The sequence below is a fragment of the Chlamydotis macqueenii genome, chromosome 16 (genome assembly GCF_036417535.1).
Source record: "Chlamydotis macqueenii isolate bChlMac1 chromosome 16, bChlMac1.mat, whole genome shotgun sequence".
Classification (NCBI taxonomy): Eukaryota; Metazoa; Chordata; class Aves; order Otidiformes; family Otididae; genus Chlamydotis; species Chlamydotis macqueenii.
In genome coordinates this window covers 4,217,804-4,239,919 of record NC_141571.1, presented here as the reverse complement: position 1 = coordinate 4,239,919, position 22,116 = coordinate 4,217,804, and the positions used below count along the sequence as shown (strand labels likewise).

Sequence of the window (22,116 nt, the reverse complement as noted above, 5' to 3'; positions counted from 1 at the left end):
CTTTCCCGGAGGAAAGAAAAAAAAAAAACCAAACCGCATTTTGGGCGTTTTCCCGGGCAGATTCCAAAAGAAAAGAAAAGCGCAGGGGAGCAGTGGGGTTTATTCTGCATGGGGATAGGGTGTAGGGGCACTGTGGTGGGGGTCCTGCCCCCCCCCCCCGGATGAATCACATTTCTCTACTTGCCAGCCCCCTTTTTTGAGCGGATGCAGCTGTGCCCCATCCTCATCCTCATCCCCATCCTTATCCCCATTCCCTTCTTTGTTTGCATCCCCATCTTCATCCCCATCCCCATCTTCATTGCCATCCCATTCTTATTCCCATCCCCATCTTCAGCCCCATCCCCAATCCCAACCCCATCCTCATCCCCATCTTCATCATCTTCATCCTCAGCAGCAGTGAGGACGGGGGTGGGAGACTGCTTGGTCAGCAGAGCTGGGCCAGCAGCTCCTTCACGGGTGCCTGCTGCCTTCTCTTCCGCCCTGAGCTCTGCTCCAGCTCTGTTTTCTCCCTAGGGTGCTGAGACAACCCCTCAGATCCCGGGATTAAGCGGCGAGCTGAGGAGCCCTGGCAGGTTAACACGCTCCCCTGCGCACCCGTGGTGTGCGTCTGCTTTGCAGGCGGTGGTTTTAGGGTCCTTTTCTCTCTGCCTTCCCCGGTTTGGATGGCAGGAGGCAGAGACGCAGCCAGGCCAGCTGCCACGCCGCAACGGTAGCGCAGCTCGCTCGCCTCTCTGCGGGATGCTCGCAGACTAACCTGTCCTGTGTCTTCTTTGTGTTTTTCGGGGGTCAAAGGTTCTCTGGTTCAGGGCACAAGATGATGGAAACTGTTTCATGAAGCTTTAACTTTGCAGAGGTTTTAAACCTCATGCAGCATTATTTTTTTTCCCCTTGTGAACAGAAATGGCTCCTGCTTTGAGTGTATTTGGGGCTGCAAGATGATTTGTGCTTTTTTTTTGGTGACAGTGGGGGGAAAGTCGGAGCAGCTGAGGGCTCCTTGCTCCTGTCCCTCAGGGTGCAGAGCAGGGGAGCAGAAGCAGAGTGTCCTTCAAGGGCACCTCAAATCCCGCGTCCTGCCTAGGCAGAGCCCCCCCCAAGCCCCTGCTTCCCGGGGAGCGGAGGTATTGCCTGGCCAGAGGGACTCTGCGAAGCATTTCTGCCTCCCCTGCAGTGCCTGGCAGCAGGCTGCGTGCGTCCCAGGTCTGGGAGAGCATCTCAGCGGCTGGTTCGCTGTTGTTTTCAGCTGTGGCAAAGCCAGCGATTGTCCGGAGAGCCCCAACGGGCTTTATCTGGCTGTCAGTTCCGCTCAAGCGCTTTCCTCCGTGTTTCTGCCGGGTGCCGCCGCACGCTCGTGGTTGACGTGCGACGAGCTTGCGAAACGAGCCCGCTCAGCAAGCTGGAGCGATAAGCCGAGGCTTTGTCCTCTAAACTTGTCCGTGGCTGGAACGAGTGTGGCTGTTGGTGCAACCCTTGTGAGTTGGGCGTGAAAGGCAGGCAGCCCCCTCCAGCCTACCGCAGAGGACATTTTGATGCTGCGCTGATGCTATGAAAGGGTACGCGAGCCTGGTGCTGTGGGAGATGCACAGCTTTTAAAGCTGGGGATGCAGCAGAGTGAGCAAAACCAAACCCAAAATAGCAGCAGGTTTAACTTGGACAATGCAGAAACCTTCTGAAAAGCCAGCGCAATGGCAAATGATCTCTGTTCCAAATGGCTTTTGTCCGCAGCTTCGTAGCTTCTGGTCATGTGCTGCAGCAATCCTCTAAACCTTCTCATTCTGAAAACGAGACAAACAAAGGCCCTCTCTGCACTAGCAGGGAAAGGATTTATTCCTCCCTCTGTGTCTTTACGGTTTCTCCAGTACAATAGGGACCTCTATTTGGGTTTGTCCCCGAGACATGAGGGTAATACCAAATCTCTGTTGTCCTCATGCACCCACACAGCCATGCTGCCGGACGGGACCATCGTTGGGAGCGGGAGCGAGGCGAGGGCCGAGCCTGCTCCTCTCCGCGTGCTGCCACTGCTCACAGAGGGGCAGGTACGGCTCTGCCTTCTCCCCACGTGCTTGGAGCCAGAGACCTTGTCTGTGGTGGCAGTTGGCTGTCTTGGCCTCATGAACCTTGGATGCCCCAAGTCACGTATTCCAGACTGTTTCAGAAAATGCTTGTTTTGAATGGCAGCACCAATGTTTCCATCATCTCAACGTTTCCATCACCTCTGACCCCATCTGTGTATCCAAACCCCACCTCAGCTCAGCCTTTTGCTGCTGCCGTGGCCTGCCTGTCCAGCGACCCTCTTCCTTTCTCCTCTCTGCTCTGGGATTCACAGGCCCAGCTGGGATGGGCACGTGCCAACGGCAAGAGGTCAGTAGTTTGACAAACGCTCTGGGAATTGTGCCGCCATCCACGTTTTCTCAGAGCTGTGGGACCTATCGACCAACTCCACCACGGTGCACTCCCACGAGAAGGGCAGGCACCGAGGGGCTTTCGAGGGTGATCGAAACCTCACCTGGGCAGTCAGAAAATGCCTCTTGCATATGAAATTTGTATTTTGGGTGAGGAGCTGGAGGCTCCACCAGTGACCAGCAACCTCCTGAGCCATCGAACTGTTATTTGGGCACTCACCCATGCAGGGATGTGGTGAACACCGGTGCTGGGCACCGGCAGAGGGGAAGGGAGAAGAACAGGGAGCAAATTGTGGAGGGTGTGAATGGAGGGCAGCAGATTTTGGCTCCAAGAGGGCTTCTCTGGGCTCAGCTCGGAGGCTCCCATGGGGTTCTGTCCTCACTGGCTGTTCAGGCACTTGTTCCTGCGTCTGTTTGGCCCAGGACGGGGAGCGTGGAGCCGGGTCACACAGGAGGCAGGAGTGAAGTTGTGGGACTGCCGCACCGGCAAAGTTCAAGCATGTAAAAGTCCCTGGATCTCCCTCCCCGGATGCAGTGCTGCCAGGGTACAAGGCTCCACCTCGATCGCCCATGGATCGCTGGTGGGTCGCCAACGGGTTGTGTCCACATCCAGGAGGCCTCTCTGGTGTTTGCGAGGTGACCCATGCCTCGTTACCTCTGCTTGTGTGTGACCCGGCGCAACCTCTGGCGAACAGAGCGCTTTGTTCCAGCCCTTGGCACTTCCCTGCCGCCCAGCTGCCCTCTAATCCCCACCGAGGAGGGATTTTCCTCTCCCACCCCGGCTCCCTCGGAGAGCGGGAGCAGGGTAATAATTTACTTCCTGCCACAAGCCACTCCTTCGGACTTTTCCTTCGACCTTCAGACCGAATCACCAAAATAAAAACAACGGGAGGGCGAGCGGCACAGGCTGCTTTCCGCAGCCGGAGCGTGACAGTGCCCGTCGGCCCCGCTGCCGGAGCCCAGGAGCCCCATTCCCTGCGCCTCGCTCCCCGCAGGTAACGCCGATTTACTTTCTCTGGGGTGATGGAGACTTTCCCTTTTCTTAATGAGGTCCTGAACTTGCTTGGGAGAGGCAGAGGTTTTTACCCAGGTCCCTTGCTGCCAGGGACCTGGCTGGCCCGTGTGAGGGCTGCTCTGCGCGGATCTGGCTCAGGGACAGCAGCTGGAAGTTTTGAGTTCCAGCAGTGGGGTTGTTTCCAAGCTGTGGAGAAATCCAGAGACGAGATAAGCTGCCTGCTTGCTCCTCCTGGAAATATTGTATGAGGTGGAAAGGTTTCTTCCATTAACTGTGCCTTCCGCAGGGCAGCACTCACCAGGAGCTTCCATCACCTCCCTGGGTGAGCTCCTGTGGGGAGCAGCCACAAGTGTTTCTGACTCGGGGTAATTTCAGGAGCTGGCAGATCAGCAGAGGTAGCTGGTGTCCCCGAGCCACCTGCACAGGGAAAGAAGGCTGGGCTGCACTGGGATTTTGCAGCCGGCACAAGAAGGGTGAGGTTTGCACAGAAATTCCAGTTCATTTTGGCTGTGGTCTCCAGGGCTGCATGTCCGCATGCTGGGCCTGGCCAAAGCTCAGGGATGCTGTGTCCGGCATCCCTCTAATGGGGCATCCCCAACCCCTTGTCCCCGACGCGTGAGCCCCTGTGCTGCTCCGAGCAGCGCTTGGCCCAGCTTGGACTGGGCTGCCCACTGCACCCAGTATCTAGAGCTCTACTGGAGGCAGTCGGTGGCAGTGCCAGCACCAGCTGCTTCCCAGGTTTTACATGTGGATAAAAAAGGGTGAAAATGTGCATCCCATGGATGCTGGAGTCGGCAGCTCTTGGGGATTGGGATGGGGACGGAGCGGGGCAGAGGGGACGCATTCTCAGGGACACTTTGCCCGCGAGCTCTCCTAATGAGCCCAGCGCTGCGCCAGCAGCGAGGGGCCTGGTTTCGGGCTCCCTGAGCCGTCTCCGAGCTGTTAAGCCCTGCTCAATCCGGCTGGGAAACGGCCTCTCTGCCCTTGTCCCCACCAGGCTGGCCACGCTCAGGGCTTCAGCTGCGGGTGGTGGCCCGGAGCGTGCGCCCTGCACCAGACTGACTGCGCTGCAGGAGAAAAGAGGTGCTCATCCCCCAAAATTATTTGGTTGGTTTTGTGTTTGGTTTCTTTTTTTAAGAAAGGCTCTAAAAAATAGGCTGTAATGTGACCTGAAGTCCTGCTGGGCAGGAGAGGAGAGGACAGCAAGCAGGAGAATTGCCCCTTTCCCCAGGACAAGGCTGGCCAGCCAGGAGAGAAAGGGTTGCTTCGAGTCAGGCTGTGTCCAACTCCATGTTATTTATTCACCGAGACTGTGCCTACACTTAAAAAACACTTGGGAGCAAGAAAATCCTAGCCAACTCACTTAATGGCAATAATAAGATCAGGATCAGACATTTATTCCTCTGAAGATGTAAAGGCTTTAAAAGACATCAGTAATATTCTGCCACGTTCATATTTGTAGAAACAGAGGCACAGACAGTTGCAAGCATTGCTCAAATGCACGTTAGCCGCCCTTCAGAATAAAAACCTGATCCCGCGTGGCCGCCTCTCGGCTCCTTTCAGCAAAATATGGGAAACTGCCCAGCACCCATGTCGGACTCCCTGGCGAAATCAAGGGCAATGCCTCAGGCAGAGCTCTGGCTTTTTGGAGCTAAAAGAAAAATAACATATACAGAAGGAAAAAAAAAAGATTTTAAAGAACCCCACTGGTCACCAAAAGTCTATTCAGTAGTTCTTGAATCAGCTTAAGATGAAGAAATAGGCTCTGACCTTTTAAAGAATATCCTCCCCTGTCCCTGTCCCTGTCCCTGTCCCTGTCCCTGTCCCTATCCCTGTCCCTGTCCCTGTCCCTGTCCCAATCCTATTCCTTACCCAACAGAGATAACCAAGTAGCCAAACATTTCAGGTCACCTTTCACTGCAGGTCGATGGAAACTTGCTTTGTGCTTTCCAGATAAATGTTTGTTTTACCCTTATCTGGACCGTTCCCTGCAATTCCGATTGCTCAGGACCGTGAGGTTCCACTTCAGTGATACTTTCATTATTATTGTTATGGGTATTGCTAGACAGGGAGATTAAGACAGTGCACTTTTCCCTACAAAACAGCATATATGCATAGCATATAAAATACTATGAGAGAGAGAGAGGTGCTTCTCTGCTTGGAGAGACAACGGGCTGGACCTGTTGTCCCCTGGACATGTCCTGCCCTGGAGAAGTTGACTCTGACACCACATCTGACCAAATCCAGCCCAGGCAGGAGACATGCACAGAAGGGGTTAAATCACCCAAAAGCTGCCCATCACCTCTAGGCCCAAGTCCAGCCAGAGCACAGTCGTGCTCTCTGAAGAGCAGAGGAACACCACCCCACGCAGAAGATGGCAATGGTGGCAAAACCCAACACAAGCCGCCCAAGGCTTTACAAGAATTGTTTGGTTTTGTTTAGGAGCATGCCTTGCAAGTGCTCCCATAACCAGCAGCCCTTTCAGCGTGGCACTAACGTGTCCCATCATGGGCAAGGGGCGAGAGCCGCTGCAGGCTGTTCCTGGACGTGGCTGTGGGCGCACAGGGCCAGGGCGAGGGGGAAAGGCTCACCTCTTGCACGTGGGGATGGGCAGCACGCTGGAGGCCAGCCCTGCTCACATCTACCTGTCCCACTCATGTCCCTCGTCACGGGACAACCGCTCGGTGGGACACCTCTCCAGGGAGAGCACGGGGCTCTCCCGGGCAAAGCCCTCACAGCTGCCCCAGGTATCTGGTGGCATCTGACATTCAATCCCCAGGTGAGGACCTGCCCTATGCTGGGGATTTACTGGTGGTTCATGCGTCACCGTGCTCCCAGGAAATGTCTTCTCCTGTGCCAGGGAGCCGTCAGACCCAGGGCAGTCTCCTCCGGCTCAGGGAGGACAAACTGGGTCTCAATGCCTCAAAAGCATCAAACAACAAAATCCTTTCCTGAGAGCAGAAATCTGTGAATTTAACAGCTTTAGGGTAAACTTCTTCTGTTGTACAGAAGTCAAGCAGCCAACCAGTACCACCCAGCTCTCTCCCAGTGCCCTCCATCTGCCAGTCCCAAAGCACTTTCTGGAGGAGTGCAAAGAGAGGGGCACTGCGCAGAAGTGAGCAGCTTTTCCAGGCTGTCCCGCTGCGGCCTGGAGCGACCCGAGCACCCCGATCCCCACCGGACCCAGCACCAGCGGGTGACCTTGACGAGGGTCAGGGAGCCGGCCCCGCGTCCCAGAGCCGTGCTCGGCTGGCGGGCAGCCAGCGCTGCGCCCCAGGGCCGGTTTCTCCTCTCACTCCTGTGCCCTTTGCCTTTGCAGCCGGAGAAACATCCGCACACTCCGCTTCCCGAGGACGCCTGCTGCCGCTCGCTGAGCTCCTGCCCCAGGAGAGGGAACTATTTCGGCTGGCTTTATGTACGTGGCCTGGATGGAGCCCTCTTCCACTGCCCTGGGAAAGACAAAGGGTAATGCTCCTGGCTGGTATGATGGCACTAAACCCCCGGGGATGGTGAGGCCATGGAGGAGGCTTCCCCACGGAGGTCTCCTGGCAGCGGTGGGGTGGGGAGCAACTGGCAGAGGGCAGAACCCCATTGCACGCCCAGCCTCGCAGGCGCGGACAGCGCGGGCTCACCCTTCCTAGCGAGGGCTGCACGGAGCCCGGCTCCCGTGGGATACGGGGGGGACGCAGGAGGTGGTTGTGTGCAAGGGGGGTGGCAGCTTCGCATCGCACGCCTGGCCCTGAGAAACATCCAGGGTTGGCACAGACCACCCTCAGAAACGGAGCAGGCAGGATGGGCAAAACCACCCAACCACTGCTTTGGACACCAGCAACTATTACCATGACTGGCCACACTCCAGATTAGATATTTTATGTATTCCAGCTGGTAAAAACTTTTCCTTCCAGGATACTTCAGCTTTGTCTTCTTTGGCTAAAAAATAGGTTTTTAATTAAAGATGCCTTTCTGTGGAAAATAAAATCAAGTAGATTTTGTCGATAATACCGAGGATTTTATTGAAAGAAAGAAAAGCAGAAGATATTGGTTTGAAAAGGGAAGTTAGCTGCTGCAAGTATTCTGAGACTTGACCATTTCAATGCAAGTAGAGGAAAAATCAGAGAAAATAAAAACACAATAGGAGATCTTTTCAAAAACTGACAATGCTAATAGCTTGAGGATGTTGGCTGAGCAAAATATTCAGGCTTTGACCCGAGAGAGAACAGCATTTCAAGCATCACACTGCTTCCCCTCTCTCCTTACACATGGGGATGAGCACATCAGGTGTTGGAGATTATTTCCCCCGGTAGCTGTAGTTTGGGGGAAGGGACCAGCCCCTCTGTTCCCCCCAGGAAAGGCTGCTGAGACCTCTGCCTTCACTGCCTTGCACCCACCGCTTAATTTGCTCTGTGAGCCAGCTTTTCTCCTGCTACAACCGTGCGCAGGGAGATTTTATAGGAAACGACAACAGAAGCAAAACCCAACTGCTTTGTTTTTAATGAAGAGAGAGGGAAGACAGCAGACCTCCTCTAACGTCTCCCTTTGCTCAGAGCTTAGCCCCTGTTCTCTCAGATCACTGCGTGCCCCCCACTCCAGGTTTTCCCCTCCACACATTCATGTTTGCATTAATGGTCCTGCGAAGTGCCGGTCTGGCTGCCCTGGGCTGGTGGGGGACGCTGGAAGGAGCGGCTTCTTCTGGGTTTGACCTGAAACAAATGACAGTTTTGACCTTCCTCCAAACCACAGGAGAGTGGACAAATTTCCAGTTTACTAAGGTGTAGAAAATCATTCTGAACACCTGAGATGCCAGTGGGGGTGTAACTGGCTCCTGCCCAGCACCTGCACCCCTCCCTCCTCATCCAAAACTACGACCCCACCTCAGTTCTCCTCGGGTATATCTAGCAGGTGTTTCTTCATGGTTTTTTTGCAGCTGATCAGCTTTTCCTTCTCCCTTTAAAGGGCTGCAGAGAGCCAGCAGTGGAGGCATGATCACTCTGAGAAGGTGTTTGTGTTCATGGGCTGAATGAGCTGCTGCAGGAAATGTGGCTGTTCCCCTCTGAGCTCTAGGAAAAAGCTTTGGGCTCGGGCTTCTGCTCTGGCAGGGTGGGCTGGTGTAGGCATGGGGAGTGAGGGATCTCTGTGCTCACCAGCTGTGGACTGCTTCCCCTGCTTCAGGACACGGCCTCTGCTGGCAGATGTGCTCCCAGGTGTGTTTGATGCTTTGTTCTTTATTTTCATGGGATTATTATTTTTTTTTTTTCTAAATGCTGCAAGCTTTAGCCACCTGCTTTTTTTTTTTTTTTTTTTTCCCCTCCCTTGGTTTTTACATTGCTTTTCTCTAAAATCTGGAGGGTTGTTTGTGGGTTCCAGCTCGCTCAGAGCCAGGGCTGCTTGGCTGGGGTTCCTGCTCTGGTTTGCAGTGTCCCTGGGGTGTAGGGGAAAAGATCCCCAAGAGAAAATTGGGCAAGACAGGAGCTCTGCAGAGGGCAGCAGAGAAAGGTTCCCCAAGTGAAGAAGTCCTTTAAAGTCTGTCCTAACCTCTTCCTGGACTGGCTGTGTGCTGAAGTGTCTTAGTGGGAATGGAAGTGGAGCTCAGTGCTGGCCTGGAGCTATCTCTTAGATCTGCAGTAGAGGAAAGCTTGGGCTGCTTTTTTTTTTTTTTTTTTTTCTCTCTAGTAACAGCATGTGTTTGCAGGAGTCCTCCTTCCCACATCCCCCTATGCACCTTCTCTGAGCTGAAACTGGGGCATCTCCCCCTTATGCTGCTGGATGGAAGCTTTGGGCTGCCTTAGGTGCCCCTCTCTCAACCCTACCCCTCCAAACCCTGTGCTTCTTCCAAAACATCGCCTGCCGTCCCAGCGACAGCCTGCCAGGCCTCCTCACCTCTCCGCGCTGGCAACAAGCCCTTCCCAGAGCGGGAAGAGGACGAGGGGTTTGCAATCTAGGTTAGGTAGGGAAGGATGCCGCGAGCGGTGACATCAGGGAAGAGGGTGGGAGGCAGCCTGCGGATGACGAGTGGATGAGGTTGCCTCTCCGTGCAAGGTACGCGTTGCATTAGTAATGTGTTTGTAGCAAATAACGCTGGGCTAGCATGGGAATGTGGGTCAGCGCCGGCAGAACTGTCGAAGGAAGAGGGAGCTGCTCGTGCTGCGCTGGGAAGAAAACGTATGTTACCGGGGGATGTTGGGTGGGGGGAGGCTTAGCTGCGGTAACCGCTCCAACTTGTAAGGAGCAGCTCGGTGTTGTGCGAGTGGGTGCCGGCTGCCTGGGGGATGTCTCTGGCCCAGGTGTTGGGGTGAAACGGTCTTTGAGGAGGGGGGTGTGGGCTTTGTGTTCCTAGTGTGTAACAGCCACGTCACATCAGGAAATTCTTTGACTTGCTTGCTGATGCTCTCTGTGGCCTGGCTGTGCCGGGAGCATCCCTGCTGCCCCAGCAGGCACGCGGAGGGATGCAGCTGGGCATGTATAACTGAGGATTCCAGCGTATTTTCCTGACCTATTTCCGATTCTGTTGTTCGGCGTGTGTGCGCTCTCAGGAAATCTTTGTGCTTTAGGGGGAGCAGGGTTTGTCAGTGATAAGGAAAAGCCTGTTTGACTGCTCAGGAGACTGAAACCAGAAACTAACCTGGCTTTGGAGTTGGACTCAGGCTGGGGAAGGTGGCTCAGAGCCTGAACAAGAAGTGACACGGATTGAGGATCTACGTATCCTGAAAATGTGTATGGTACCTTGGTGCAGAAAAAGAGATTCTTGCCTCAGAGCAAGCACGTTTAATGAAATAGCTTTGCTGGAAATGCTGCCCTTGGTCAGCAGGGACTTGTTGAGTAGCTGCACTGCCAGCAAAGCAGCAGTGGAGCAGAAAGGGGCTGGTGGGGGGAAGTGTGAACGAACTGCCAGGCTGTGGCCCTGGAAGAGCTGCGCAGCCTTTCAATGCTCCTGCTGAACCGCAGGCTGTGGGGACCTTGCTAAAGCAGCCTTGTCCGAGCCCCTCAGACCAAGTCAGGAACTTGTCCTGCATCCTGCGCTGCTGGCAAATACCTCCAAGCCAGATGGATGTGTTTCCATGGCTTGCCCATGTGCTCCTCAAGATGCCCAAGCTGTGACATGCCCACCTGTGCCTCATTCATGACTTTACCTCTGCATCTGGGATCAGAAATGGTGTCAGTGGCAGCAAGCTGGCCCTGGGGCCAAACCCACGCTTGTTCCCTCCCTTCTTGGAGGGAACAGCTGGCATCAGCTGGAGCAGCACGTGTGGAGTGGGAGTGAGGTGTTAAACCTTGGTTGGGTTGCTCTGGTAAGAGGGCATGTGAGCCCTGCTCCTCTCTCTACTGCTGCCATTTGTAGCCTGGGGCTTGTTCCACACACAGGTGTGCCCCCGACCTCCCCCCTGGCACTGCGTCTGGCGTGAGCACGGCCTGCTCTGAGACGGCAGGGCTGATGTCCCTCTGCCGTGACTGTGATAGCTGTCGAGCAGCCTGTGGGACAAACACAGCTCGTAGGCAGGCGTTCGATGACCTTCTGTAGACCTCAGCGAGCCAGGGAGAGCCAGACTGTCAGGAAAATAAGGACTATGCCCGGTGGGAGGAGGTGGGGATGGATCCGTCTGGGCGCTGCCTGCATGCTGTCCCTACTGGTGGGCGCCTGCTGGGACAAGCGCTTCTATCTGCTGCAGGGCAAAGTATTGGGCAAGGTCAGGGTCTCAGACCAGCCTGATGTCGTAAGCTCAGTCACTGAATGGTTTGTGGTTTTTTTTTTTTTTGTGCGTGTGTGGTTTTTTTTTTTTTGTTTGTTTGGGTTTGTTTGGTTTTTTTTCCTCCTGTAAATTCCTACTTTCCCATTCTTATCCAGTCTAAACCCACAGCCTGTTTTTTGGCTCCTCATCGGTGGCGGGGGGGGTGGCGGCAGTGGGGTGGGAAGTGAATGTTTTGATTTTATTTTATTTTTTTTTCTCTTCTATTTTCCTCCAGTAGCAAAACTAGAGAAAAGCCAGGGAGTAAAACTGCATCTTGAAATATTTTTGTTATCTACTCCTAAGCAAAACAAGGAACTCCACCATACAGGTTGCCCTTCTCAATCTTTTCTCTTGCTCAGCCTGTGCAGCAGGGAGCAGGCTCAGGACTTTGCCTCTCTGCAAAGGGAGAGGTGGTGGTGATGATGATGATGATGATGATGATGGGTGGTGGCAACTCACCTGCACAGCTGAGCAGCAGGGATGCTCTGTGGTGGGAATCCCAGCTTCTGGCACTGGCTGTGTGTCCTTGGGCAAGTCACTTAGTCGTGCGACGTGTGCGTGCTGGCTTACCTCCTGCGGGGCCCTGAAAGGTTTCATTCACGTCCCTAATTACGCGCAGAGTCCTGAATGAAAGGGCCAGTGGATGTGCCAAGTGCGTGACGTATTCCTGTACAACATCGTCCTTGTGAGTGCCCTCCTTGTCCCTCCTGGGGACCCAGGGGTGGCTCAGGGAGGCGTGATGGTGGTGCTTTAGCCCGAGTCCCTTCTGCCATGGGAGAGAGTGTCTGTTTTGTCGTACTTATCCCCCGTCCTGTGCGTTATCGAGGGCTGGTGGCTGGGCTGGGAGAGGAGCTGTCCTGGTTCCTATATTTTCCCGGTTATTTTGGTATGTGGGTGGAAGGGGGAGGAGGGCAGCTGTGGAGGGAAGAGCAAGGTCAGTGAAGAACAAACGTGCCTCTGTGCACTTGTGATCGTGCCGCCAGCTAATTGCTGTCGGTGCTCCAACTTTTTCCTCGCAGAACTCATCAAGCACGGCCGTGAGAGGATAGGACAATCCATCAAGGCCTCTGGCTCCCGGCTCTGCTCGTAGTGAGTATGAAAGACTCCCAGTGGGATGAGAGCCCTTTAAAATCTCATCCCGATAACCCTGAGCTGGCTGGGCGGTGAATGGAGCTGGCTGGCACCGGCCAGATGTGGGCCGGCCGCCAGCACCCGGCATCTCCCGCCATGGTCAGCCTGGCCGTGGAGCAGGGCGGTGCTGGGATGGCCGTGGGTCTGCGCCGGGCGGTGCATGGGGGTAGAGAGGGGGAGCACCCATAGGTGAGAGCTGGGGGAGGCTGGTGGGAAGTTCAGGCCCCCTTTTTGGGGAGGGTGGAGGGTGGCTGGGGGGGACAGGAGCTGTCAGAGCCTCCCTGTGGTGTATGGGAGTTTGGGGCAGGGGGGAAGGGTACAGAGCCTTTTTTTCTTTCTGCTTTTTTTTTTTTTTTCTTCTTCCTGCCCCCCCTCCCTCTCCCCCTCGGGTCGTCTTCTTCTATCTATTTAATCCTGGCTTTTGCAAGGAGCATGAGGGAACCCTTAAAACCCAAGGGAGGGATCCCTGGGGTGGCAGGACCCATCTCTCCCCAGTGATGCTCGAGCAGGGTGGGTCCGAACCAACAAGTGCTGTTCCAGTCCCACTTATCCAGCTGCAGCAGCTGTGCTGGGTAGACGACAGCCCTGGGCTTTAATGTCTCTGCTCACCAAGCCCACCCTGGCTGCCACGGCCAGCCCTTCTCTCCTGCAACGTCAACAGCCCCAGATTGCCCTGACCTGGGGAACAGCCTGGAGGGGAGCACACACTGGGTTCCGTGCAGGTTCCTGGCAGGTTAACGGTGTGAAGCTGTTTCTGTCTTGGATTTTGTTTTCAACACTGGGTTCTTCTTTTCCAAAGTGCTGAACGAGTTGCTTTTTTAATGGATCGTTCTCGGAGCCCGGACAAAAGCACCCAGGTGAGATCATGGCTCTGAGACAGCAAGTCCTCACCTTTGGGATGGAGAGGGGTGGTGCCTGTAGGAGAAAGGCCAGGAGGAGAGCCTGTGTTAGCCTGCTGGGAATCTTACTGTTTGTCCCTATGAGTGATGCTGGGTGGGGAAAAGGAGAACAGAGGGACCCTGAGTAGCCTTTTAGACAAGGCATAATGCTCCCAGAGTCCTGGGGAGCAGGAACAGGAGGAAGGCCCTGTGTGTGCATATGTAGCTCTGTTCTCCCTTTCTCCATCACTTAGTTAATCAAAGCATCCACTGTGTCTTCTTCTGATGAGTGTTTCTCAAAGACTCCATGGAAGGGATGCTGTATTGGGAAAGAGAAAGCATAACCTGTGGTGAGGTCCTTGTAACTAATGTTATTGTTCTCCTTCCTAGCCTCCAACACCAACTGACAACATCAACCTCGGACCTTCTGCTAACCCAAAGTAAGCTCCCTGCAAAAGCCAGGTAGGGTGTGAAGCATGCAGGGAAGAGATCTGGGAGGGGGATGCAGTTGGCCTCCCCGTGTCTTGCATGGGTGGTGTCTACAAAAGTCTTAACAATTACGTGACTTGGCCTTTAATACCATGTGTATCACTAATGCACCAGCCTCAAGACAATCAGCTATAGCTGGTCCCTGTTATCATAATCATCCTCTCCTGTCCATGTCTGCAGCCCCTTGTCCCATCTCTTTTGAGAGGTACTAAGGGAAGATCTTCCTCTTTGCTGCTGGCTCCCTGACTATCTTTCTGCCTAGAAATGAGGACAAACTGTCCCCAAGTGAAGGTGCTGCTTGGTCCCGACAGGTGCCTTCACTTGCTGCTGTGTTCAGCAGATGTGTTGCTGAGGGATTGCTCATCCTCTGCTGGGTGCACTGGCATGCACAGTGCGAATCCTCTGCCTGCTGTCAGTCTCCTGGCAGCGAGGGTCACCCGTCCAGTGCCCTTTAATCCCTTTCACAAGCACTTGTGTTTCCAAGAAGGAACTCTGCTTTGATGGCAGTGTTGCTCTTGCATGTTTCTCTCCCAGAAACATTAACTTGCTTTGTTCTTGCCCAACAGTGCCAAGCCAACAGACTTTGACTTCCTGAAGGTCATTGGCAAAGGAAGCTTTGGAAAAGTAAGTGGACTTGTAGAAGTGGGATGTAACTCTTTAGAGGCTTCTTGGAAAGAGACTTTCTTGCTGAAGGAGTTTCTAGCTGAATCCTTTGCTTGCACCTCTCCTGAGGGGTTTGGTCTGAGCGTGCCTGATGAGACCTGAGATACGGTTTTCACAGACCATTCTTACCTTGAGCTATTCTGCAGCCTCTCTAAGGACAGAAGTGTGAGGTGTTTTCTCCTCAGGCTGGTGATGGTGAGGAGCAGTACCTGATTCAAAATAAGCTTCAGGCTTGTTCAGCTAGCAAAAATCTCCAGACCTCATGAGACAGCAAGCATCGACTTCAAATGGAACTGTCCCCAAATGCTCCAAAATGATTTTCTGTTGGGTGTAACAGATGTAGGTAGAGATGTTGTGTGCTGTTTTCCAGCAATAAGAAAGTGCTGGGAAGTTAGAGGGCTGGAGCTTGGTCTTTAAAACTTTGTACCTGACCCTCTGAAGCGCTACTCTGTGTATAATCACTCACAAGAGTGCTGAGCTAATCTATCTCCAGCAGTTTTTTTCCTCATAACTCATCCATTATGGAAACGCACCAAACAGCATGAGGTGAGATGAAACCTGTGACCAGGACCTTCTGTTGCAGGTTCTCCTGGCTAAACGCAAGTGTGATGGGACTTTTTATGCTGTGAAAGTCTTGCATAAGAAAACAATTCTAAAGAAAAAGGAGGTACGTTTGCTCTCCTTGGCTACTTCTGCAAATAATGGTCAGTGTATGAGCAATCCTGGTAATGCAGTGGAGGTGTCTTGTGGCAGAGTGAGCATTTGCACAGACAAGTCACGTGTCAAACATGGATTTCTTGGTGTAACGGGAAAATGGAGAAGAGCTGGGACGAATCAAGTTAGAGAGGAGAGTGGTTCCCTTTTTGGGGCTGGAGATGACCCCCTAGAACTCCCAGCTTCTACTTATTTTCAAAAGAGCAATGAGCCCATATGGCAGACTGCACTGGACACCTGCCTGAAATGCTAGCGTCTTGCCTGCTTTTTGACAGCAAAACCACATCATGGCAGAGCGCAATGTGCTCCTGAAAAATGTCAAGCACCCCTTCCTTGTGGGACTCCATTACTCCTTCCAGACTTCAGAGAAGCTTTATTTTGTGCTTGACTACGTAAACGGAGGAGAGGTGAGTGCACATACAAGCTTTATTTTAATCCTCTGCGTGATCCTTCCCAAATATGCTGCTTTATTGCCTAAAATTGCTGCTTGTCAGAAGGTAATGGTGTTGCAGTATAACATGGCCTTGACTGCTGGCAAGGACCAGCTAGGAGTGGCTGGCATGCTATCTCGCCTGTAAATCGAGTGAAGAACTTGCTGGGTATCTGCTGTGCCAGGTGATTCTCAAGGCAAGGACACTGAGAAAAACATGTGCTAGAGGCATTTTAAAATCCCATGGAGAACATGGGGAAATGGTGATGTTGGTGAACTTCAGGCAAAATGCGCTTGTGGGCCAGCTCTGGATTCCAGTCTAGTGCTTGGGTGATTCCACTGCAGCGTGTTAGACTTCTTTTTCTGTCCTGTAGAAGCTCCTCTTTCTTCAGCTGTCTCTCTCTGTGCTATCTGAAACGGGCTGGGAGATCCTGTTAACATGGATGTCTTGTCCAAGTCTGAGTCATATTGGGGATCTTAGCGGGTTCAGCTCTGTGCATGGCTGCTCTTCATGGCCATACTACGGCTACAATTGGCCTGTGGGTTGCAGCAAGCTGGAAAGCTTAACTACATCAGCAGGTGACCAGTTTGGGGGCAATTAATTAAGGGAGATGGTGACATAGGAGGACAAATGAAGCAATTTTTGGAAAGGTGTTTAGATTTATTGAAGTCACTTGGTTAGGGCTTACTTGGTGCTGTTCATGTGCCACTTGCTGCAAATCAGAGAGTAGCTGGCTTTCAGGCTTGCTCCAGATATCCCTCAATTAATAAGAGAAGAAAAAATCAACCTCATTATTTGCTTGTAGCTCTTCTTCCACTTGCAAAGGGAGCGCTGCTTCCGTGAGCCCCGGGCCCGATTCTACGCTGCAGAAGTCGCTAGTGCAATTGGGTACCTGCATTCCTTAAACATCATCTACAGGTAAGGCACGTGTCCTGCTGCGGAGAGCAAGTGCTGGTGTTTTACCCTGCGAGAGGAGCGCTGTCTGCACAGGACCTGATGAGCAATAAATATTCCTGACCCTGATAGTGGGAAGGAGAATGGTTGGGTGAAAAGATGTAAAATAAACCTGGCACGAGAAGGAAGAAATTTCCTCTCAGTCCTGACTTACATGCAGGGGTATGCAGGCTGGTATCTGATTCTGTGTGAGAGCAGTCTTTATGTGCACGCATCCAGTGTATGTTGATACCCAACAGTGATGGGAATCTGTGCTTTGGGAAGGTCTTGGCGAACTGGATCGGGAACTCTTGCTAGCTCCTGTTCTTAGCTGATGCTGTTTCAGATCAGGGTTTTTCTAAATATCTGGACAAATCTGCTCAAACAGCACTTTTTGTCTTGCAGGGACTTAAAACCTGAGAACATCCTCCTGGATTGCCAGGTATATTCACAGCTCATGCTGCCTTCCTTCTGGCTTTAAAAGCATCGGGACCATAACCAGAGGGCTATGGTTCTGCAGGCTGGGCTATGGCTCGCTTCATTGCCCAGATTTTTGTATGTATGCACCACTGCATTGCTGCGCAGAGCCTGCGGGAGGGAGTGAGCCTGCCCTCTGCAGAACTGCACACCCGAGGCCCTCTCGGCTCATTCCCAAAAGCTGGGACCAGACTTTTAGGCAGGGATTAAGAGTGCTAAGAGCAAGTAACTGCTGCTACTGTGGTGGTGACTGCTATACAAACTGGTTCTGGGATAAAGCGGTGGCAAAGCACAGTAGTGCTGGATCTTTTCATAGCTATGCAGTTGTAGAAAAAGAAATAATTCTAGACTCTTTCTCTATAGGCTCCTGTACTTGTACTATAGGGTGCCCAGAAGGTGAGGGAGGGGAAGCAGATGAGCAGTGGGAAACTGAGAGAGGCAATGTGAAGGCTAATGCTTGGAAATCCTCCCTTCTCCTCTCTAGAAAGACTAGGCTAAGGTGAAATTTCCCTCTCTTTTTTAGGGACACATAGTATTGACAGACTTTGGACTCTGCAAAGAAGGAATGGAGCAAGAGGAGACAACTTCTACATTTTGCGGCACTCCTGAGGTACAGCACATGCTGGGGTTTCACTGTGACCTGGGGGCTGAAAGTCTTCAGAGGCTTGCTGCTCTGGGTCTCAGACTTGTGTGGGTGCTCAGCATCCCAAAATATGGGCTCTGTCAGTTAGATCAGCTCTTTGAGGCTGTCAGCCTGAAGCTGGTGTTCAGGTAAGGCCTTTCCTGCTCAGCAGAGACAGTCCTACCTGTAAGACCTGTCTGGAACTCTACATTTGCTGTGCTCTCAGGGGCAGAATCCCTGCACTCAGAAATAGCCAGTCTTGTGAAACTGGGGCTGCTCCAGGTGGCTGTGGAGACAACCTTGACCCTGGGAGCCACCAGCAAGCCTGTGAGCAGGCTGTTTACCTGCTCTGCTGGTACTGACATACACAGGACCCCGCTGTGCGATTCTGCATGTCCTTGGTACACAGGAGCTGTAAAACACCCTGCGCAGAGGAGAGGACCAGGCTCTCCTCGGGAATGTGAACGCTGCTTAGAGGGGAGAAAATGCCTGGTCTCCCATGCACCTCACATAGATTTTTAGCAAAATCTATCTCAAATTTGGCTTCTTGGAAACTTTTTTCCTTCTTCTTACTGAGCTGGGGCTTTTGGTAGCACGTTGGCCTAGGTAATGTCCTGCTGCCCTTCCTCAGATAGCTTGAAGGACAGTCTGTAAACAAGATACCTTTCAGAGTTCAAGCTCAATAGAAGTGGGCAGGAACTTCCTGGTGGTAGCTCTCAACTTTCCTTGGGGATCCACTTGCGTAATAGTACAGCATGAACCAAGCAGGAATGTTTGAGCTTTGTTTTGTAGTTTTTGTTGTGCTGGGGTTTTTTTGGTTCTTTTTTTTTTCTTTTTTTTTTCCTGCCCTAGACAGGGAGCCTGATAGTACACAAAGATAATCCTGTGTGAGACCAGGCTCGATGTGCTGTTTGTTCTGTAGGTTGCCTGAATTCTTGCCTGTTGCTCTTTGGTGGTGGTTATTGGTAGTTTTGCTGCTTTGGACAGACTTGCTGGGATGGAAAACTACAGCTTTCTCAAAACTACAGGAGCCTCTTAGAGGTGTCGTGTCAGTACAGGACAGGATTGTTGGCTAAGTTGTGGTGGGTGGCAAATCCTTGTGCAAGTCCTCTATAGGATGAGAAACTTCTGTAGCCCAGAAAAACACTTTGGGGGTTTTGGTAGGTGTCTTTTAAACCCGCTGCTCTGAAGCAAGTTGAGAGTCTATCAAAACATAGTAGGAACTGCATCTGCGTGCTTACTAATGCATCTGCTCAGCTTGAACTGCAGCCACGTTTGCATACTTATGAGCACAAAGCCCTTCCTTTATATTTGACTCAAATACTTCTGACTCTTCCCAGTACTTAGCTCCTGAGGTGCTGAAGAAGCAGCCGTATGACAGGACAGTAGACTGGTGGTGCCTAGGAGCTGTCCTCTATGAAATGCTCTTTGGACTGGTAAGTTTGGAAGCTGTTTGCTTTACTTGACACAGTGGAGAATTTATTTTCAAAAGCTGTGGTGTGAAGTTGGTCTGGCGTTCACGTGGTACCTGACACAGACAGCTGAATACTGAATTAGATGACCCGGTTCAATCATACCGTTGCCCTTTTAAACAGATGTATGGCAGGTCTCCCCCATCTACTTGCTGCAGGACCCATTTTGACCTGCAATGTGTGGTTCCTTACAGTAGCTCATGTTTAATCTGGCTGCTTCTCCTCTCTTTCAAATTAGCCTCCTTTTTACAGCCGGGATGTGTCTCAGATGTATGACAACATTCTGCACAAGCCACTCCAGATCCAAGGAAGCAAGACCGTGGCAGCTTGTGACATCCTCCAGGGACTTCTCCACAAGGATCAGAAGAGGAGGCTGGGTGCCAAGACAGACTTTGTAGGTTCACTCTGTTAGGATTAGGAAGGAGGCTGGATAGGAAAACTTTCTATTCTGAGCCTTTCTTTTATGATAACAGCACTGCCTTGGAAAAAGCTTTCCATGCAAGCTGATGTCTCTCCAGCCCCCTAAAAGGGGCATATGGGGTTGACTTGGATTTCCAAAGGGAAACATTGGTGTCCTAGCTTGCCACCACACCTTGAATCAATGTGTAGCGGTGTCATCTCCCTTCAGGAGATTACTGGACCATGACCCTCATGTATTAAGGGTCTGCTACATGGCCCCTACATGGATATGTGGTAGCTCCAAGTCTTACTTCAACCACTTAATGCTATGAAACCAGCTGGCAGGTGATAGAAAAGGGGAGGCTTGCAGAAAAATGACTCTTTTTTTTTTTTTTTTTTTTTCCCCCCCCCCTTTCTATGCAGCTTGAGATAAAGAACCATGTATTCTTCAGCCCAATAAACTGGGACGACTTGTATAGCAAGAGGATTACTCCTCCGTTTAACCCCAATGTGGTGAGTATCTGTTGGTATCTATTATGCAGTAGTGCAAAAGGAATCCTCCCCATATCTCCTATGCTGACACTCGGGGATGCTGAAGTACAGCCTAGGAACCGCAAATGCGGTGGGGATGATGCTTTTGGAAGAGCAGCTGTGTCGCTGTCTGAACAGAAGCAGTTGGTTGGGGTCTGCTCACTCAAAATGACTGTCTGTCTGTCTCTCTGCTCCTTGGCTTAGGCTGGTCCAGCTGATCTGCGACACTTTGACCCAGAATTCACCCAAGAAGCGATCTCCACCTCCATCACCCACACACCTGACCTAGCAGCCAGCAGCTCCAGTGCCTCGGATGCATTTTTAGGATTTTCTTACGCACCAACTGAAGAGGGCATCTAGGTTTTACAAAGGCTTTGAGAAGCCAGATTTTAACTTAATGGGTTTTATGTTTGGGGTGGCTTTGTGGGTTTGTTTGTTTGCTTGGTTTTTTTAAAGGATTGGTACTGTCCTTTTGCTCATAGTTTAAGGAAATTGGGACTAACATGCTAACTGGCTGGGATGGAACAGAGCTCTTAACTTTTGCTGTTTGGTGGATTTCTCCCCCAAATGACTGTTCCCCTGGCAGGGGAAGTGGGACACAGATTATTATTACTTTCCCCTGAGTGTCTTGTGCTACTTGGCAGAATTGTATTCACTCTGTGGTTGCATTTATGGTTAAGGTATGTACTACCATTCACAGCACCAGCCATGTCCCTGTAACTGGCCATTCTCTTTTTCTTTTTTTTTTTTTTTTTTTTTTTTTTCCTTTTCTTCCTTTGGTGGAGCTAACTGCCAGCTACTCTTAACTGCTCTGCCCCCCCAGTAGAGAGGGGAAACTATTCACACTACCAAGAGCAGTGGCTTCTTTTCTTTAAGCGGACTGTGCCACTTAAGCCTCTCATCCTGGGCTGAAACACTGTTCCTCAGTCATAGCTCCAAAAGTAGCTTCAGGTTTGTAAATCCTGAACCACACTGCAGCCTTTCACACCAGCCAGTCCCTCCCCAAAGTGAGCGGGTCATCTCTCTCTGGTCCAGGATTGGGATGCTGCTGAAGCAACAAGGAGGCTGTTACGGAGGAGCCTGTGCGCACAGGGGCAATCCCAGATAAAATGGGTGGGGAAGAATCTGAGTTGCTTGGCAAAATAGAAATGTTATGGCCAAACCCTGCTTGGGGTGGGGGAGATCCTTTCACAGCATGTGCTTGACTTGCCTGGGGCACACCAACACTACTGTAACGAGCACGATTTGGAGCGGCGCGGAGCCCGGGAGAGCTCACAGCGAGGGGAGCAGAGGCCAGCTCCACACCGTGCGCTGGGGTGGCCATCAGCGCTGAGCCCTCGCACGCAGGAGAGGGGGAGCAGCAGTAGGCCCCTGGGCTCCAGCACCCACCTGAAACTTCCCATCACTGATATAGAACGGTTATTTATTCTGCCTTAATTTAAATGCTGGTATGCTCACTGAATGTCACTTACCACTTTTTTTTTTTTTTTTTAAGTTGTTTTGTTGTGTTGCTGTGGGGAGGAGAAAAGTGGCTGACAGCTTGTAACTGCAACACAGGGATAAACGAGGGCATTTCTAAAAGTTGTATGATAATATGCTGGAACCAATTTTTTTTTTTATCAGACTTTCTTGTACGTGCCAAAGTAATAAAAAATATGCCATGGTTTATATTAAAGTGCATACACTGACGTGCTTGCAGCTCTTTCCTGTGTGTGAGGGGGTGCTGGGGGTCAGGGGAGCAAGGCGGGGCTATGCTGTGCCTGCGAGGGGCTGTCTGCCAACACCTGGCTGCATGCAGGAAGTCACCGAAACTTTTTTTTTTTTAATTAAATAGAAAATCCCTACTTCGGGCTAATAGTAGAACTGGTGTTTTTGTTTTTATCTATCCCTAAGGTCGAGAAATCTGGTCGCAGGAGGGCAGCAGCCCGCCCTGGCCCACTGACAGACGAGGGCTCGCCCGGCGCAGGGCTCGGCGGTCACTGCCCGAGCGCCGGCCTTGCCCGGAGCCAGGCCTACACTGCCGCAGCTGGAGGCCGAGCAGGCGGTGCCTGCCGCCGCGGGTCCGGGCAGAGCGGAGTCCGACCGGGCAGAGCGGAGTCCGACCGGCCCGGCTCTGGCTTCGGTACCAGCGGGGCGCTGCGCCGAGCCCCCCGCGCCCCCCAGCCCGCCGCAGTGGTACGATCCCGCCCGCCCCTCCCGCCGTTTCCCGCTCCGCCCGGGAATGGAGCAGGCCGCCGC

General features: G+C 52.4%; 1 protein-coding gene across 2 annotated transcripts; it reads left to right on the top strand.

The window, feature by feature from the left end:
• Positions 1–6,774: 6,774 nt before the first annotated feature.
• SGK2 (serum/glucocorticoid regulated kinase 2) lies at positions 6,775–21,566 on the top strand. Of its 2 annotated transcripts, none has more exons than XM_086760493.1 (14): positions 6,775–6,879; positions 12,158–12,227; positions 13,069–13,126; positions 13,538–13,587; positions 14,203–14,260; positions 14,883–14,966; positions 15,289–15,420; positions 16,250–16,362; positions 16,783–16,819; positions 17,378–17,464; positions 18,817–18,912; positions 19,187–19,342; positions 19,771–19,860; positions 20,083–21,566. In XM_086760493.1, the coding sequence occupies exons 1-14, from the start codon at positions 6,828–6,830 to the stop codon at positions 20,236–20,238; spliced, it is 1,239 nt and encodes a 412-aa protein (XP_086616619.1). In that variant the 5' UTR covers positions 6,775–6,827; the 3' UTR covers positions 20,239–21,566. The 2 variants fall into 2 exon arrangements, with proteins under 2 accessions (XP_086616619.1, XP_086616620.1); XM_086760494.1 differs by lacking the exon at positions 6,775–6,879 and adding an exon at positions 11,904–11,921.
• The last annotated feature ends 550 nt before the right edge of the window (positions 21,567–22,116 follow it).

Coding starts and splice junctions, on each gene's coding strand:
- SGK2 (XM_086760493.1), top strand. CDS start 6,828: ATGTACGTGGCCTGGATGGAGCCCTCTTCCACTGCCCTGGGAAAGACA. Junction 12,228..13,068: donor GGCTCCCGGCTCTGCTCGTA/GTGAGTATGAAA, acceptor TCTTTTCCAAAG/TGCTGAACGAGTTGCTTTTT. Junction 13,127..13,537: donor GCCCGGACAAAAGCACCCAG/GTGAGATCATGG, acceptor TCTCCTTCCTAG/CCTCCAACACCAACTGACAA.